The sequence below is a fragment of the Pelodiscus sinensis genome, chromosome 8 (genome assembly GCF_049634645.1).
Source record: "Pelodiscus sinensis isolate JC-2024 chromosome 8, ASM4963464v1, whole genome shotgun sequence".
NCBI lineage: Eukaryota > Metazoa > Chordata > Testudines > Trionychidae > Pelodiscus > Pelodiscus sinensis.
Genome location: NC_134718.1, coordinates 18,212,782 through 18,231,067, shown reverse-complemented (window position 1 = coordinate 18,231,067; position 18,286 = coordinate 18,212,782). Strand labels below are relative to the sequence as shown.

Sequence of the window (18,286 nt, the reverse complement as noted above, 5' to 3'; positions counted from 1 at the left end):
AAATACTGTTTCTTGGAAGTGTTGTGAGAGGCAAGAGCCAGCCACCACCTATGCCATTTACTTTCAGTGGCTTCCTGGAGGTGTTGAATGAAATAAGACATGCTGGCTTACACCAATTCCAGTGAGGACTCAGTGAAATAGTAAAAGTTGATCTAGCTTACATTCAAAATCCCACTAGCTTAGAGGCCTTTACTGAGCTGGCTTTATGCATCTGCTCTTAGCTGTGAGAGTGGTGGGAGAAAAGGGGCTGCCTGATGCTGCCAAGTCTTGTCTGCTGTACCAAAGCCTGTAGAACCGAATCCTGAGCTCGCGCAGTTTGACCTGGGTCGCTGATGCCTGACTCTGGAGGAGAATCTCTGTTTTTACTGTGGGACACCCTTGCCTCCTGCTCCTCTTGGGAAATGGACTAGCCCAGGCCCAGTAGCAGGGGAAAAAAGCCTAAGCACCCCCAGAGCACTATGCTCTGGAACCACCCCAAACCCTTGAGTAGAGCCTGATACAAGAACCAAGGCATCTCTGTGCATTTCCAGTTGCCACTTTGATTGGGAGATTTGGGATTAGTGAGATGGGTTCGTCTGCAACTGACACTTCGGAGTTGCTGCCAACAGGAAAGATGTCAATAATGTACTTGGATATAATCCAGTAGTTCTCGCCATTCTCTTGTTGGGGTATTATGATCTGTGTCTTGCTTTGTGGTGGAAGAACATATGCTACCCTTCCAAATGTTGTCAGAAACCTTGCGTCCATCAAATTAACTAAGCACCAGGAAATGCAAGCTCAGGGCCCCGGCATAAGATGAGTCTTAGACAGCCCAGACAGCAAAGGGGCAGATCTAGACCAGACCACCAACAATAATAACCAAAACCAGCTGGATGCATTGAAAGGAAAACATGGATTCGGTGCACCCACAGTGGAGACTACAAGTGTCCAGTAGACCTACAACTTGCTTGGGGCTAAGGTGCCCAACAGTATGCATATGCATGATTTCTGAACCAGAGCTAAAGCATTACACAGGTATGTCCAGGAAAAAATCTCTCAAAGACCTTCATTTGGCAGTTTGCCTCACCGGCAGGAGCATCAGTCCTTTTTGGGTGGGGGAAAAAAAAGGGGTCACTATCATAGAAATCGGGGATGACCAAACAGCATATAATAAGGTGCATTCAGCGCCTCCCTCGATTCACCACCTTACAAACTGGTGGTGGGGAAATTGGGTGTCTGAGGTTTTTACCCCATGGCAACATGGTGGGGTTAGGGGTGTCTGTGCAAGAGGGAGGAGTATCTTTGGGCTTCAGCAGAAATGGGGCTGAAGCTCCAGCAGCTGACTCTCTTCTCCCCAAGTGTGCCTCTCTAGGCACAGCCAAAGCCCCAAACCTCACCAATGCACTTCCCATGAGGCTGAAATCCTGGCATGCACACTCCAGCTCTTGAACTTCTGAATACTGTTGTATGTGGCTTGGAGGGCCAGTAAGTTTGACCACCCAGATAGACTCATAGGATTAGAAGGGATTACAAGGGTCATCTAGTCTAACTGCCTGCAAATATGTAGGATTTGTTATATCTAAGCCATCCAAGACAGATGTTCTCATTGTAAGCGATGGGCCTGGAAAGTTTCCTTGCTTTGGTAAACTTTTTGTTCTCTACTGAGTCTAGTAGAGAATTTGTTATTAATAGTTGTTTAAAGTTGTTGCTCTCCAAGCTCCTGGCACCATTCTGGAGGGTTGAGAGGCCAGTTGCTAGAAGGCCAGTAGGGTATTAAACTGTGTTTAATTTTGTAAACGTGTAACTGCTGAAATTTACAGCAGTTACACGTTTACCCACAGGAGGGCAGGTATGAGCCAGTGCTTCTGTGGAACCAGTTGTATCAGAGGCAGCATATGGTGCTTCTGTCCCATCCCCCCGCTTTCCCTGTGCTGCTGCCTCTGTGGAAGGTGTCCCAGCTTCTACCTGCCTCTCCCTGCTGCCTCTGCATCAGAGACAGTGGGGAAGGGGGCAGGTGGCTCTAAGCTGGTCCATGCAGGGAGCTAGCTTAAAAGCTGGCTCATCGCACCTACAGAGTCCCCCGCTTGCCTCCTCACATTACCACCTCTGATGTGGGAGGTAGCAGTGTGGGGTTTGGGGAAGGCATGCACGGGGATTGCGCTGCTGCCTCTGTGGGAGGTAGCAGTGTGGGGGGTGGGAAAGGCGGCTCCATGGCAGTCAGCATGCACAGGGATTCAGTTCAAAAGCCAGCTTCCCATGCATACCAGCTCTCTCTCCCCCACCTCCACCCCCGCCTCTGATACAGAGAAAGCAGGGCAGGAGGAGGCTGCTTGTAACTGTTGGGATTAACTGATGACCCCAAACTCTTCAGTTAGCCATGTAAACAAGCACACGTTCACACCCCTAATGGCAATATGGTTCACCACAGGCATATTGATGGTCTTTGACAAATCAGTCTTCTCCCTTCCATTCCTTCTCCCTATCTGTAGAGTTGCACTCTTCTCTAATGTGAGACCATCGATATCCAGGGTACCATTGCCATTCTGCTGAATACCATCACTGGTCACTGGAGTCCTGGCACCGAGAGCTTTTGCCTCCATGCAGGTCCTCAGTGGAGGTCTGCATCAGGGTAGACTGACAGCCTGGGTACTGTATTACTTCCTCATACAAGTCTGTCTCTCTCTTTGGGCTCCGGCTGCCCCCCTTTAAATAGTTAGCCAGTTAAACAATATAGTTAAGCATTTAAATGGGATTTTATATCCCTAATTGATACCTAAGGAAAAGGCAGCAAAGAAGCTCAATCTCTTTGGTAGATGTAGAAAGTTATTCTGTGTGCAGCTTCCAGCTGAGATTGGCAAGCCTTACTTGGCTGCTGTTAAATATATTCGACATTCATGGCCAATTTTACAGACTCACTACCAGAGGATACCAGGAAGAAATTTGTGGCTATCCTTGGTGAGGACAGAGCTGTGGCCAAGGCAGCCCTCTGAGTGACCTCAGCTGAAGCAAACACTCCAGCCTAGACTAGTTGTGGGGTCACCGAATTGGGTGGAGCAAAAAAAGAAAAAAGGAAGCAGCCCCTTTAATTGTTGGCCATGTCCTCTCTCCTGCCACTCCTTATGCCCCCGCCACGTGTTTGTCAGACGCCGAGCCGGGAAGCCAGGAAAAACGGCTGGCTGGATCCAAACGCTGCAACCTCCCAGGAATGCAGCCGCAACACCCCCGCCTCTCCTTTCCCACCTCCCCCCCAGCCTAGACCATGACTTCATATGTTTTTATGAGGAATGTGCCCTGGTTATAGTTATTGGGTCTGTTGAAGAGGTTCAACAATCTTTCCAGGACCTCCCATGTGATAGGTTGGTTCAGCTTTGAGAACAGATAGACAGTAAATGTCATGGCCTGGAAGACTTTAGGGCTACCTTGCAGTCCCTGAGCCTTTATACTTCTGGGCTGGTGAAGTAGCAGTTACAACAACTCCATGAGTACAGGAGCCAATATTGGTCAGAACCCTTCCATAAGAAAGTCAAGGGCTATAAAGGGCAGTAAGGCCATCATCCTGTACCTTCGATTCTCTTGAGCTCCTCCCACAACCAATTGGGTAACAAGCAGGCATTTTTGAATGTGTGTTGAGGGCAACCTTCTAGCTTACGCTTTGGGTCATTTTTCCCCCCATCCATTTGTCGTCTCCTTCTCTGCCTGAGCCTCTGGAACATCTGAGCAGCGGGTAGTGAGCACATGGGAGGGGAATATACCTGCCAGTTTATTTCTGTCCCTCCCCATCTCATGAGCATCTGCTACTCAGAAGGTGCAGGGCCTTCTGCATTTGGGAGCCATGGAGGAAGTACCTGTACACTTGAAGGGGGACAGATTTTACTCCCACTCTTTTTTGCCCCTTTGACCTGCGGAGAATCAACAAATATTTCAAGAAGTTGAAGTTCTGCCTGATCTCTTTGGCCTCCATCTTTCTTTCCTTGATTTTGGGATGGTGATGCGCTGCTCTCCATGTAAAAGATGTTTACTTTCATGTGTCGATATTTCACAGACAGAGATGGTTCCTAAATTTCATAGTTGGATCTGCCTACTACCAATTTGCAGTGCTCCTTTTCGGCTTAGCAACAGCACCAAGGCATGTATAAGATATATGTTAGAGGTGGCGGCCTATCTCAGACATTGCAATATCCAGATTTACCTCAATAACTGTCTCATCAGGGGCCACTCCAGTGTCCATGTTCAGCGCAGCATTGAGATGTTGCAAGCCACTTGTCAAGCTCTGGGCCTGTTGATAAATTATCAAAAATCTACATTGGTCCAGGTGCACTGGATAGTTTGAGAGCAGTGCTTCATTCTAATCCAGCCAGAGTATTCCTGCAAGAGACCAGGTTAGATGTCTTCAAGTAAGCAGAGCCTGATGAAATGCATCCTGGATTACTCAAGGAGCTGACTGAGAAGATTGAGCTGTTAGCAGTTACCCATCTACCATGACTTTTCAAAGATGAGATTCCCGAAGACTGGAAGAGGGAGAATATAGTACCTATCTATAAAACAAGAAATAAAGACAGCACAGAGAACTGCCAACCAGTCAGCTTAACTTCTGTACTAGGAAACATAATGGAGCAAATAGTTAAGGAATTCATTTGCAAACATCTAGAAGATGATAAGGTGATAATAGCGCGGATTTGTCGAGAATAAGTCATGTCAAACCAACCTGATAGCTTTAATTGACAGGGTAACTAACAAGCTTTATGGAAGGGGACAGGATAGATGTACATATCAACTTAAGTAAGACTTTTGATACAGTCTCACATGATATCATTAACAGATTAGGATCACATTCTAGGTGGAGCTTTTCTAAAGTGGGTGTATAACTGGCTGCATAGCCAGTCCCAGTACAGTCATGCTAGAAGGGCATAACAGCTGAAGTTCCACAGGTATCCAGATTTGGCTTGAGGGGAAGGAGGCGGCTCCATACACTGCTGCTCTTCCCTCCTCCCAGCTGGAGGAACAACAGCCGAAGAAACTGCTCAGTTGGGGACTTTCCCCACTTTTCCCATTGGCCAGAATCACAGCCAATGAGAGCAGTGGAGACCAGTACCTGGGACTGCAGTGTGCAGAACCAGGTACATGCACCCCACCCCCTTCATTCCCAGACCCTGCACCCCCATTGCTCTCTTACACACTGAGATCCCACACCCGATTTCCTGCACCCTTCCTCCTGCTCAGACCTCCCATCCTCAGTCCGCCCCTTCACCACACTTCCTGCCCAGACTCCCACTCTCAGTCTGCACTCAATCTGCTGGCCAGATCCCCACCCTGCTTCTGCACCCCTCCTCCCATCAGACCTCACTCACTCACCCTCTCACCCCACCCAGACCCTGCACTTCCATCCCTATCCTGCTCCCCAGCAATCCCCTCCTACACACTGAACCCCTCATTTTTGGCCCCACTCCAGAGTGTAGGAAGACCTAAAAAATCAACTAGTCCTACAACTGCAGAAGAGTTAATCTGGCATATAAGAAGCTTCCTACTCCTACCCCAGTGGGTCTAGAGCATGAGAGGAGTGAGGTATCTCAGTCGGGGCCCCATCAGTGATGGTTGGGTGTGGGTTTCTTTTTTGTTTTTGTTCGGTTGGTTTTGGTTTTGCTTCTAACTTTTGTGTGGCCCCCTGACTGATTTTTCTGCGGGTCAGTGGCCCCAACCCAAAAAAAGTTCCCCACCCTGCCATAAATAAACACATTGTTGAAACATTTTGTTTTGGACATAAATTAATATTTTACTTTATTTAAAATGAAATTTGGTAAACTAACTTGATAAAGTTAAAGCACTTAATCTGTTTAGTGATTTTGATTAAAAATATTTCCTTTCTTGCCAGTTATATCTGAGCCCTTATTGTTATGGCTTTATATTTACATTTTTATGCACCAGTAGCCTAAAATGAATAATTTAGTATTTAAGGTATTTAGAGATAAGCAAAGGTATTTTGTTATCATGGGTGGTTGGCTGGCGGTGTACAGAAAGGTTTGAGGTGAGTGGCGTGGGCCAGGGGCCAAAAGTTTGAGAACCACTGATCTGAATGGTGCTCGGTCCTTCCATGAGTGCGGGAGACTGAACTGGTTCCTTCCAGTTCTATTATTCTGGTTTACTTTACACTTGTCATGAATAACTGTAATAACTGTATAAACATGCTGATTCAGCAATGGTGAATTGAGGCATGCATTTTAGTTTGTTTAATTATTCTAATAGCTCAGCAAAAAGGCTTCTATCCTGTGACACAGGTGGCTAAAGTCATATACAAATTAGAAAAATTTAAACCAGTCTAATTTAAACATTAAATGTACTTTCTTCTCTTAGTATTTTAGTTCTTGATTTTTATACACATCTACTTTCCTACTTGAGGCAGTGAAAATTAGTTAGAAGGAATATTTGGAAAGAATCTAGAATAGATCTTTGAAATGGGACTACTGTTAAAGCAAGCCAAGTTTTAAGTCTGACAACCATCTTGACAATGTGCCTTAAATCACTTATTTTATTTTCTTCTTTAGGTTCAGCGCACTATTGCCAAACAGATTCAGATGGTGCGACAAGTTGGGAAAGGGCGATATGGTGAGGTGTGGATGGGTAAATGGCGAGGTGAAAAAGTTGCAGTGAAAGTATTTTTTACCACTGAAGAAGCCAGTTGGTTCAGAGAAACTGAGATTTACCAGACTGTTCTAATGCGTCATGAAAATATACTTGGTAAATGAGCAATTTATAATTTGTACAGGTAGCAGAGAACTGTAGTTGTTTTATGAAGAATGTAGAAAATTTTCTTTATGAAATAATTGGAGTAATGTAGCATAGCATATTATAATTATATGAAAACTAGGTATCTTGCTTATTTTTAATGTTTCAAATAGGAAATCCTGATTTTTCTTCTTGTGACATCACATGAGGGTGAAACTTGAATCATAGCACTTCTGCTCCCAAATAAGAACTGGTGGGTGTGTAAGGGGCTGTTGAGTTTTACTTCAAAATGAGATTTCTTCTTTTTCGTATCCTGAAAAGCCTTATATGTATTGAATTCTGTGATTATTATGTAACACTAAATACTAGCTATGTTTATGCATTTGACAGGTTTTATAGCAGCTGATATTAAAGGCACAGGCTCCTGGACCCAGCTTTACTTGATTACGGATTACCATGAAAATGGATCCTTGTATGACTTCCTGAAATGTGCCACACTTGACAACAGGGCTTTGCTCAAACTGGCATATTCTGCTGCATGTGGTCTGTGCCATCTACACACAGAAATTTATGGGACACAAGGCAAACCTGCTATTGCACACAGGGACCTGAAGAGTAAAAATATCTTGATAAAGAAAAATGGAAGCTGCTGTATAGCTGACCTGGGCCTTGCAGTCAAATTTAACAGGTAGGTGATCAAAGCCTATTAACAGTTGGGATCTTTGGAACGATTTTTGAAAGGAATCAGATCTCAAGGTAAAATGAGTATTAATTCACTGATACGTTGTTTCACAATTGAACAGTAAAATTGTATGGTGTGTATTTATTGTTTTGAGAATCAGGTGCTTTTCTTAGCTTTGGATATGGAGTGGCTATTGAGGCAGAAAAAATAGATTGCTCTCAGAAGATCTTAGGCTAGAGAGAAGAATTCAAGCCCCAACAAAGTTTCACATAACTTTTCTCTCCCTGTGGAGCAAACACAACTAAAAGATCCACCACCCAGAATCCAGAGTTTCATCTTACCCTTGAAAATCTCTATAATGCTTTCATGTATTTTTGGTATAAAATCTGTGACTCACTTAATATTTGGGCAACATAAAAAGAACTGTGTAGTAAAATAAATTGCCTACAAAATTACTGTCTTGATGAAATTATTTTAATGATAAGAAAAATTATTGCAAAAACTATTGCTAATGTCTGATGCAGCCACAAAATTTCACTTTCCCACACTTGTGCCAAAGAAATTGCAAGGCTTTGTCCAAGAATTTGAATTCAGATATGGTAGTTTCTAGTATAGATTTTAGTTGGTGTCTGGATAGTATGCTGGTAGAACATTACAAAAGCAGGTAATTTTGAAGAAATTTTTTTTTCCAAAGCACATTGCAACAAAATGTGCAAAATGTGCTCAAAATTTTCCTATTAGAAATAAGGGTACAGTAAAACTCCGATGGTCCGGCACTCCTGATGGTCCGGCATCATCAGGAACCCGGAAGTGCTCCGGGCAGCCAGACCATTGGAGCTGCTCTGCCCCCAGCTTCCCCGATTCAGCCATTGCTAAAACTGACCAGCGGCTGAATCGGGGAAGCCGGGGGCAGAGCAGCTGGAGTGCTGCCGAGTAGGTCCCGTAGGACTGCCCCTCGGGGCTGCGGGACCAACCCGGCAGCACCCCAACTGTTCTTGGGGACGCCTGGTGCAGAGCAGCTGGAGTGCTGCCGGGTAGGTCCCGTAGCACTGCCCCTCGGGGCTGCGGGACCAACCCGGCAGCACCCCAGCTGTCCGCGAGTCAGCCGCTGCTGAAACTGTTCAGCGGCTGACTCCAGGAAGACCAAGGCAGAGCTGCTCTGCCCCGGCTTCCTGGAATCAGCCCCATATCAGTATCAGCAGTGGCTGACTTGGGGACACCTGGGGCAGAGCAGCTCGGGTGCTGCTGGGTTGGTCCAGTAGCACGGCTCCTCGGCGCTGTGGGACCAACCAGGCAGCCTCCCAGCTGCTCTGCCCCAGGCGTCCTGATTCAGCCGCTGCTGAAACTGACCAGCGGCTGACTCCAAGAAGCCTGAGGCAGAGCAGCTCTGCCTCAGGCTTCCTGGAGTCAGCCGCTGATCAGTATCAGCAGCGGCTGACTTGGGGACACCTGGGGCAGAGCAGCTGGGGTGCTGCTGGATTGGTCCAGTAGCGCCAAGGGTCGGCGCTACCGGACCAACTCAGCAGCTCTCCAGCTGCTTTGCCCCAGGCGTCCCCAATTCAGCCGCTGCTGGTCAGTTTCGGCAGTGGCTGAATCAGGGACGCCTGGGGCAGAGCTGGACTATTGGAAGGGGGGCTATGAGGGGTCTGAGGTGGGGTGGGGGGGATGCCACCCCAAACCCCTCATAGCCCCCCTTCCGATAGTCTGGCAAATCTGATAATCCGGCACCCCCCTGGGTCCTAAAGGTGCCGGATTATCGGAAGTTTACTGTATTTTTATATTTAATAGAAGAGTAAAAACTGTACATGTAAAGCTTGTAGTGGAATGGGCTAGCAATGTCTTGAAATGGAGTTAGGCATGAATACTGACTGATGTGTGGATATTAATAATATATTTTGGAGTCTTCAGCATTTGGAATAGTCATCTTCATCTTCGCATGCCTGCTCATGTCCATTCAACTTAGGTGTGTGTGCCTGCCACATGCACCAGTGCCGGAGGTGTTTCCCTACGCCAGTGTTTCTCAATTTCATTTGGCCATAGAACCCTTTTCAGCTTTTCAGAATTTCAACGAACCCCTACGTTGTTAAGCAAAAAAAAAGAAAAAAAGAGGGGAACCCCCCAATGCATGAATATCACATTCCTTCCCCAAGACCCCACCCATTTGAGGCCCCATCCTCTCTGTTCCCCTCCCCTCCATCACTTGCTATCCCCAGCTCTTATACACTCTCACTGGGTTGAGACAGGAGGTGCAGGCTCTGGGGTGTGAAATGAGGGATTTGGGTGTGGGAAGGGGTGAGAAGTGCAAGCTCTGGGAGGGAATTTGGATGCAGGGGAAGGGGATGCTGGCTCGGGGAGGAGGCTCCAGGCTGGTGAGTGTTGGGCTCAGGTGGAAGGTTGGGATGCCGAACGAGTCACAGGCTTGTAGATGTGAGGGTGCAGGAGTTTGGGTTGGATATGTGAGGGGCTCAGGGCAAGGAGGCTGGGAGTATGATGGGCTCAGGACACAGATTTGCAGTGTGTGGATGGCACAGGAGTGTTGTGGCAGAAGACTGAGGCTGTGGGGATGCAGGAGTTTGGGGATGCAAGAGACTCAGGACAGGGGGTTCCAGTGTATGATAGGCTCAGATTTGGGGTCAGGTGGTGCAGGAGTGTTATGATGCTGCAGTGAGATGGGGATTTGGACCCAATTAGGGGAATGTTGGCCAGGCTTCATTTTTAAATAAAATATTATGTCAAACTCAAAAGGTTTTAGCATTGTCTTTATTTATGAGAGGGGCGAGGAACCTGTTTTGAGTCAAGGGTCACTGACCACAGAAAAGTTAGGGTGGTGCTAGGTGCTGGGACAAGGAACTGGGTGGTGCTGGGTGCTACGGTGGATGGCACGGTGCTGGGGCCCAGGGACAGGGTGGTGCTGGGGTGAGTGGAAGGGTGCTGGGGCTAGGGACAGGGTCCTGGTGTGGGCAGCAGAGTGCTGGGACTGGGAACAGGGTGCTGCTGGGTGCTGGGGACAGTGCTGGTGGGGACAGGGGGCAGGGTACTCGTGGGGGGTCTGGGCAGGGGACAGGGAGAACTGGGCAGCACCTCTGGGTTCTGGGAAGCGTGTGACTGCACTTCCTCTCCCCAAGCAAGTGGCGTGCGTGCTGCCGGAACAGCAGGAGCTCTTGCACTCCAGCAACTTACTTCTGTGATGCCGTCCTGCGCGGGGATGGGGGAGGGGGGGTACGTGGTGAGACCCAGAGCAGAGCACGATGTCTGCACAGTCTCGTGTCCTGTCATCCGTCGTCTCCCCCCCTCCGCCCTCGCCGCATTGCACAGAAAGGCGGCGGAACTAAGTTGCCCGGTACCACAGCCCCAGCTGTTTAGGCAGCGCACTCCGGCTTCTTTGGGGAGAGGAAGTGCTTCTCTCCCTGCTATTGGTCACATGGAGTCACCCCTGTCCAGCACCCCTCTAGTGTGCTGGCTGGGAGCTACTGTTCCCTCTGCCCATGCCTCAGTGTTGCCAGGGAGGAAGTGGAAACAAGCTAGCCTTCTCTCTCTCTCTTTCAGCCGGGGTGGGGGAGTGCCAGCTCTTCGCGGAACCCCTACTTTCGCTTTGCGGAACCCCAGGGTTCCGCGGAGCACCCATTGGGAAACACTGCCCTAAGCAGTACCCATAGGGGCTGGGATCCCAGCGCTCTCCTGGAGTGGCATGCATATGCCATGGTATATAGGGCATACCCCGGCCCCTCCCTCCTCAGTTCCTTCTTGCTGCCAGTGAGGGTGCTAGGAACAGCTTACTCCAGCCCAGCCCATTAGCTAGTGTTTCCCTTACCTATTGTGTTGTAGATGTAATCCTCACTAGTTAAGTACCTGTAAGTAGTTCTGCTAATGTTTTGATTTATTTAAAAACCACAAATAGTCTCTAAGGTGCTGCAAGTCTAACAAAACATTTAGATGGTATCATGAGCTTTCGTGGGCACCGCCCACTTCTTCAGATGAATGGAGTTATTAAAAGTCCAGTGATTGGCCAGCTCCATGTGAAGGGCAGTTTGGCTCCTCTCAGGCCTCTCCCCAGAGGCGCAGAACTCCATTTTGACACACGTGCCCTGTTTGCAGAGCAGACAGACAGTAAGATGCATGGGTTTAATGACTCCTGCGCTACTTTAAAGACCCTGGGCTTGTATGTCCCTAAGACAAAGAGGAAAAAATTCAAACCTCACACCTCTCAATCCAAGGGCCACTATCCCTGGCAGAGCTCCTGCTCCACAATCTAGCCTTATGTATGCAGGTAGCGGAGACTCCCTTGGTGTGCTGGAGATTGGTCCGGGTAGGAGCCACCAGGGTGGGAGACATCCTGGACTATGAGGGGGGCTCTGGGTGGATCCCCGAGCACTCGCCCAGCGCATGGGGCTCTCCACATTCCGAACCCCACTGCATGTACTACAGGAGGTAGAGGCAGCTTTGTCACAGCCTGCTCTCGATTTCCTGCAGTGAGCCCTTTGGGAGAGCATGCCCCCCCCCAAGCCTTTTTTCTTGGGCCCCTGTTACATGGACCCCCCGCAGCCTCCCCATTCCTGAACTGCCAGCCAGCTGCAGGATCTGCAGTGGGTCTGTTTTTGAACCGCGCCTTGAAAACATCTGTACATGCTCATGCTTCACACATTGCATTTCCTTACCTCGTGTCCTGTCCCAATACCAAGTGGTGGGAGTACCTAATACCTATGCAGAGTGAGTAACTATGGTGGGCTGGCATGTACTTCACCTTGATGCCCATCAGGGACATAAGTTGGTGGCTCCTCCACAGATCCGTGAGCATGGGCATGTATCTGACGCGGTTCACTCTGTCCCCAACACCTTCCCCTTCTGCAGCGTGAGGGAGAACCTGGCTTTTGAATGCGCCAGCTTGCAGCCTCTTTTCCGGCTCCTCCAGAACCTGCTGCTGAGGTTCTGGCTGCACTTTTCTCCACACCTCTTCATTTACGCACACTCTATCTATGGCCCTACAAAGTCAAAAGACCTCCCTCTCCTGACCCTGGCAAAAACCATCTACAACACCAGGAGGAGGATGCTGGCTGAATGGGTGCTCTGCGACTGTGGGACCTACTTACGCTCCTCCCTAGTCTCATGCATCCAGATAGAGTTCTGGGCAGCATCCACTGGCTCTCTGGACAGCTTCAAGGGGCAGTGGGTGCTGTCCAGGATTCTCTGCTCGGCGTCCCCTTCCAGTTCCCTAGTTTTAAACTTATGACCAGTACTCCGGATCCTGTTTTTCATCATTTGTCCCTCATCATCAATTGACTCCTGGGTCCAATGGTCCCTCTCGCAAGGCTGGGGGGGGAGATTTTAGAAATGGGCGGGCTTATGCCTGCCCACCTCCTTGGATTCAAATAGGGAAAAAACCCTCAGTTGCTCCAGGTGGGAGTGGTAAAACAAGTCCCCCCAGATTGTTAAAACCAAGGGCTGCTTCTCGCACTATTTTTTTATTCCCAAAGCTAAAGGGGGTCTACGACCCATACTTGTGCGGCCTCAACAAGTGTCTGGTCCGCCTCAAGTTCTATATGGTATCCCTTGCTTCCATCATCCCCAACCTGGATCCTGGGGACTGGTATTCAGCCCTCGACCTCAAGGACACATATTTCTGTATCGCAGTGGGTCGCAGTGGGTGCAAACCACTGTCAATTTGCTGTCCTGTCAGTGGCCCCCCCAGCATTTTCACCAAGTGCCTGTCAGTGATAGCGGCATAACTGAAGTACCAGGGTGTGCTCATGTACCCTTTTCTGGATGACTGGCTTATCAAGGGTCTCTTGAAACTTAATGTCCAACACCATGTGGATCTCCTTCTGGACATGTGCCGCCACCTCGGCCTCCTAATTAATGAAAAGAAGTCATTGTTAGTGCTGACTCAAAGGATAGAATTCATTGGTGCTATCCTGGAGTCCACCCAGGCCGGGGCATCACTCCCTCAAGAGGAGTTCAAGGCCCTGTTGACCCTCCTGTGTCAACTCGCTCACATACCCATAACCACAGTGAGGGTCTGTCTGCAGATTCCAGGGTACGTGGCAGTCTGTACATAAGTCATGCCCCTTGCCAGGCTCAGGATGAGATCTCTCCAGGTGTGGCTAGTGTCCACGTGAGCTCTGGTCAGACATTCACTCGAAAGAGTGGTGATGGTCCTTCATCACATCCTGTGGACCTTAGAATGGCAGGCTGTGAAAGAATGTCATGTCCAGGATTCCCTTTCACCAGCAACCACGCTTGAAGGAACTAGTGGCCGACACTTCAGACTGCAGCAAGCGGGAAGGAGGGCAGGTCACATGAGTACCCTTTGGACCCAAGGAGAGTGGTCCATAGAAGAGAAGACACTCCACATAAACATCAAGGAGCTCAGGCTGATCAGAAATGCATGTGGGGTGTTTCTTCTTCACCTCGCAAGCAGGATGATGTGCATCCTCACTGACAATACTGCCACCATATACTACATCGACAGACATGGAGAAGCCCGATCACCAGAGTTTTGCGAGGAAGCAGTGTGCCTCTGAGAATTCGGTGTTCTTCTTTGGGGATGTCCCCGCAGGTGCTCCACTATGGGTGCTGGGCTTGCCCCGGCGCCACAGACGGAAGCTTGTCATGAGCAGTGTTCGGCCGGACCACGCATGTGCCGCGGGTTTGCGGCTTTCGCGCTCTTTCTGTCACGCGGTCCGGCCCCCCGCCTCTTCCTCTTCACCGCCTCAGGCTGCAGACGATTGGAACTAGACTCCTTACCTCACAGAACTAGACTGCTTCTAGTTCTCCTTTGTATATAAAATCCCCCTTTTCCTCTCTCTCCTTTTTTGAGAAAAAGTAAAGAGGAAGGACAAAGAAAGAACTATCGGGAGTAAAAACAGAAAAGAAAAGAAGCGGCAAGCTGCCGGTAAAATGTCAGGGACTGGGTTTAAAAAATGCTGCTCCTGCCGGGACGCAATGCCAGCCTCGGACGGCCATGCAGAGTGTATCCGTTGCCTGGGGGAGTCTCACATCCCCCAAAAGTGTAACCATTGTTCAAGACTCACCTCCTGGGCCAGGAAAGATAGGGAGAGGCGCCTTCACATGCTCCTCTTCGACACAGCCTTGCAACCTCAGCAAGCTGACTCTAATCAGCAGCCACACAAACACCACTTCTTCCACCACTACGGGACTTCAAAAGAAACCGAGTCTGTCCCCAGCGAGATACCTGCCAGCTGCATTTAATGGCAGGGAGAACCAGGCAGAGACAGCTGGGACATCTGGCATTGTGAAGCCACATCCCCCTGCTTCGGTGGCTTCAAAACCTAAGCGACCACGGGAGCCTTCCCAAATGCCAGCTCCCCAGGCGGCATCAGTTCAGCCACTTCTTCTTATTCCAGCGCCGAGCGCGGAGCCAGCACCGAGAGCAGCCTTGGACCCGACCACGACATTGGCCCCGGCACCGCCTCTCAGTCACTGCGCGGTGCCGGATTACACGGCGCCGACCCGTTCCACTGCCGGCGCGGTGCCGATCGCTCTTGCCCTTCCGCATCATGAGCAAAGCAATTCAGCGGCTAGTGCTTCAGCGCATGCCACAACTCAACCACCCCGGAGCCCTGCTGCTCTCCGTTCTCCACGCCGCCGCAGCTGCTCCCGCTCTCGCTTCCTCTCCCCGGCACCGTCCTCTCCTCTGCCGGCACTCCGATCCCCACGCCGGTCTTCTCACTGGTACGGGTCTCCTTGTGCCTCTATCTGCCCAAAGAATTTCCAATCTCGTAACCTCATGCGTAGTGCAATCGTACGCAACAAAAGGTTTACCCCTTCCGTCCCAACCACACGCTCACTCCACTAGAGCCATGGCCACATCTACAGCGTTTCACAGAGGGGTATCTCTGAAGGACATTTTCAGAACGGCGACTTGGTCCTCTCATGAGACTTTCGCTAAGCACTATTCTATTTCTCTACTCTCTCACTCAGGTGGGGCAGTGGTGACTGCGGTACTCTCCACGGCGGATAAATAGGAACTCCTTGCCCTCCTTCCGTTTTGGCGACTACTGCTACGCAGTCACCCATAGTGGAGTACCTGCGGGGACATCCCCGAAGAAGAAAGCGAATTTACTCACCTCCGGTGCAGTAACTGTCGTTCTTCGAGGTGGTGTCCCCGCAGGTGCTCCACTACCCGCCCTCCTCCCCGCTTTGGAGTCCTCTCTCTCTCTCTGCTCTTGTCTCTTACAGACTCCGAGGCGGTTTCGAGGAACTGGCGGAGGGCCAGGGGGTGAAGAGGAAGAGGCGGGGGGCCGGACCGCGTGACAGAAAGAGCGCGAAAGCCGCGAACCCGCGGCACATGCGTGGTCCGGCCGAACACTGCTCATGACAAGCTTCCATCTGCGGTGCCAGGGCAAGCCCAGCACCCATAGTGGAGCACCCGCGAGGACACCACTTCGAAGAACGACAGTTACTGCACTGGAGGTGAGTAACTTCGCTTTCTCCACAGCATCATGGTAGAGGCATGTCACCTTCCTGGTGTGCAGCTCACAGTCACGGACTATCTCAGCAGAGAATTCTCTCACCACCCCAATGAGAATTCTCTCACCACCCCATCTTCTAGGAGTGCAGCTGCCCCCAGTGGACCTCTACATGGCAAAAGAGAATGTAAGATGCAGCCAATCCTGCTCCCAGTTCGCTCTGAAGCAGAGCTTCCTGATACATGCCATCCTGTTTCAGTGGTTAGAAGGTCTCCTCTATGCCTACCCTCCATTTCCCCTCATCAGCAGAGTCTTGCGGAAAGTCAAGGGGTACGAGGTAATGGTGTTTCTCATCATGCTGACCTAGCACCATCAGCACTGGTTCAGCATGCTCATGAGCCTAGTGTCCTGTGCTCCCCCATAACTGCACGTGCACTCAGATCTTTTGTCCCATTACCACTACACCAGAACTTCAGGCTGCTTCATCTGACTGCATGATTCCTCCTTGGCTGAACCCCCAAAAATTACGTATGTTCAAGCGAGGTTCAGAAGGTCCTCCTTGAGAGTAGTTACTTATAATCTACTTATGTAGTGAAGTGTACGTAGTTCCCAGCATGGGCTCAGCAATGGCATGTCGTCCCATCTGAAACTTTCCTTTAGGAGATCCTTGACTACCTGCTCCACCTGATGCAGCAAAGGCTAACGCTAGCCACAGTCAGGGTCCACCTAGCTGCCATTTCTGCATTTCATTTCCCCTTTCAAGACCTCTCTTTTTTTTGCATGTCATCACATCCCAGTTCCTGAAGGGTCTCTTCCCTCAAAACCGGGATCTTCTCCTGCAGTGGGACCTGACTCTGGTCTTGGCAAAGTTCACAGGACCACCATTCGAGCCTCTTGCCATGTGCCTCCTTTTGTTGCTCTCTTCTAAGGTAGACTTCCTGGTAGCGATTGCATCGGTTAGAAGAGTGTCCAAGCTCTGGGGTCTAGCATCAGAGCTTCCGTACACCTGCTTCTTCAAGGACAAGATCCAACTTCAGCCTCATCCAGCCCTCCTTCCCAATGTGGTATCTGCCTTTCAGTTGGATTGGGACATTTTTCTGCCAGTTCTTTACCCCAAGCCTTATGCAAACTATGAGGAGAGGCATCTCCACACACTGAATGTCTGGAGATCACTGGCATTCTATTTAGGAAGAACACAAGTCCCTTCCACAAGTCCATGCAGCTCTTCATGGCCTACAGGGAGCAGGGGCGGCGTTCCCTGATATCCACCCAAAGGCTCTCAAAGTGGATCACCTCCTTTATCCGAACATGCTACGAGTTGGCAGGGGCCCAGCCACCAGGGTTGATCAGGGCCACTCTACTAGAGCTCAAGCTTTTTCACATGCCTTTCTCACTCATATCCTGATCCAGGACATCTACTGAACAGCAGCATAGCCATCAGTTCCTACTTTCACATCACACTATGCCATCATGAAGTAGGCTAGGGAGGACACTGCATTCGGCAGGACTGTACTGCAATCTGCATGTCCTTAACTCCTATCTGCCTCTGCTGACACTGCTTACAGTCACTATGCTGAATGGACATGAACAAGCATTCAAAGAAGAAAACACAGTCACCTGTTTTGTAACTCGTGTTCTTTGAGATGTGTGGCTCATATCCATTCAACCTCCCATCCTCTTCCTTTCTGTCAGAGTTCCGGCAAGAAGGAACTGTGGTGCGAGGGGCCTGTATAATATGGCATATGCACATCATTTCAGGGAGTGCTAAGACTCTGGCCCCTACGGGTATTGCTTAGGGAAAAACTTCCAACATTGGTGCTTGTGGCAGACTGTGCATGAACAACACATCTTGAAGAACACCAGTTACAGAAAAGGTAACTGTCTTTTCTGTCTGCTTAGTCATGTCTGAAGTGTTTTTTCCCCCCAAAGCAATCATGTAAAGCTTCCCGTTGGAAGTTTTCTGGTAGATTAAACAGAAAACTATTATACTATTAAATAGAAAACTGTCTAAAATAAGCATCATAGATTGTAAATTCTAATATTGAAAGGAGAGTTTGAGAAAGAGATACTGATTGTTATAGTTCAAAACTTTATTTCGTACAATAATTACATCTTTCTGCATGACATCAATTCATTTATACTCCTCCAACAGTTCATTTAATCTTTACTATTTATATCTAGTGATACAAATGAAGTTGACGTCCCTTTGAATACAAGAGTGGGAACAAAACGTTACATGGCCCCAGAAGTCCTAGATGAAAGCCTAAATAAAAATAATTTCCAGCCATATATCATGGCTGATATCTACAGTTTTGGCTTGATCATTTGGGAAATGGCTCGGCGTTGTGTCACAGGAGGTAAGACTTGAGTTTAAAAATGTATTTACAAAACTACATGTTCAAAAGAATTTACTTAATACCTCTAGTCCAAGAATAAATTTTGAGAGCCAGTTAAAAAATACTTGAATCATACCACTTGG

At 49.1% G+C, this 18,286-nt stretch overlaps 1 protein-coding gene across 2 annotated transcripts in view; it reads left to right on the top strand.

Annotated features, from left to right (window-relative positions):
• BMPR1A (bone morphogenetic protein receptor type 1A) overlaps window positions 1-18,286 on the top strand; it is a 175,357-nt gene that overhangs the window by 141,874 nt on the left and 15,197 nt on the right. For both annotated transcript variants that reach the window (XM_075934831.1, XM_075934830.1), the window contains 3 exons: window positions 6,519-6,711; window positions 7,090-7,387; window positions 17,989-18,164. In XM_075934831.1, the coding sequence (XP_075790946.1) occupies window positions 6,519-6,711; window positions 7,090-7,387; window positions 17,989-18,164 (667 nt within the window). The remainder of the gene's footprint in view (window positions 1-6,518; window positions 6,712-7,089; window positions 7,388-17,988; window positions 18,165-18,286) is intronic.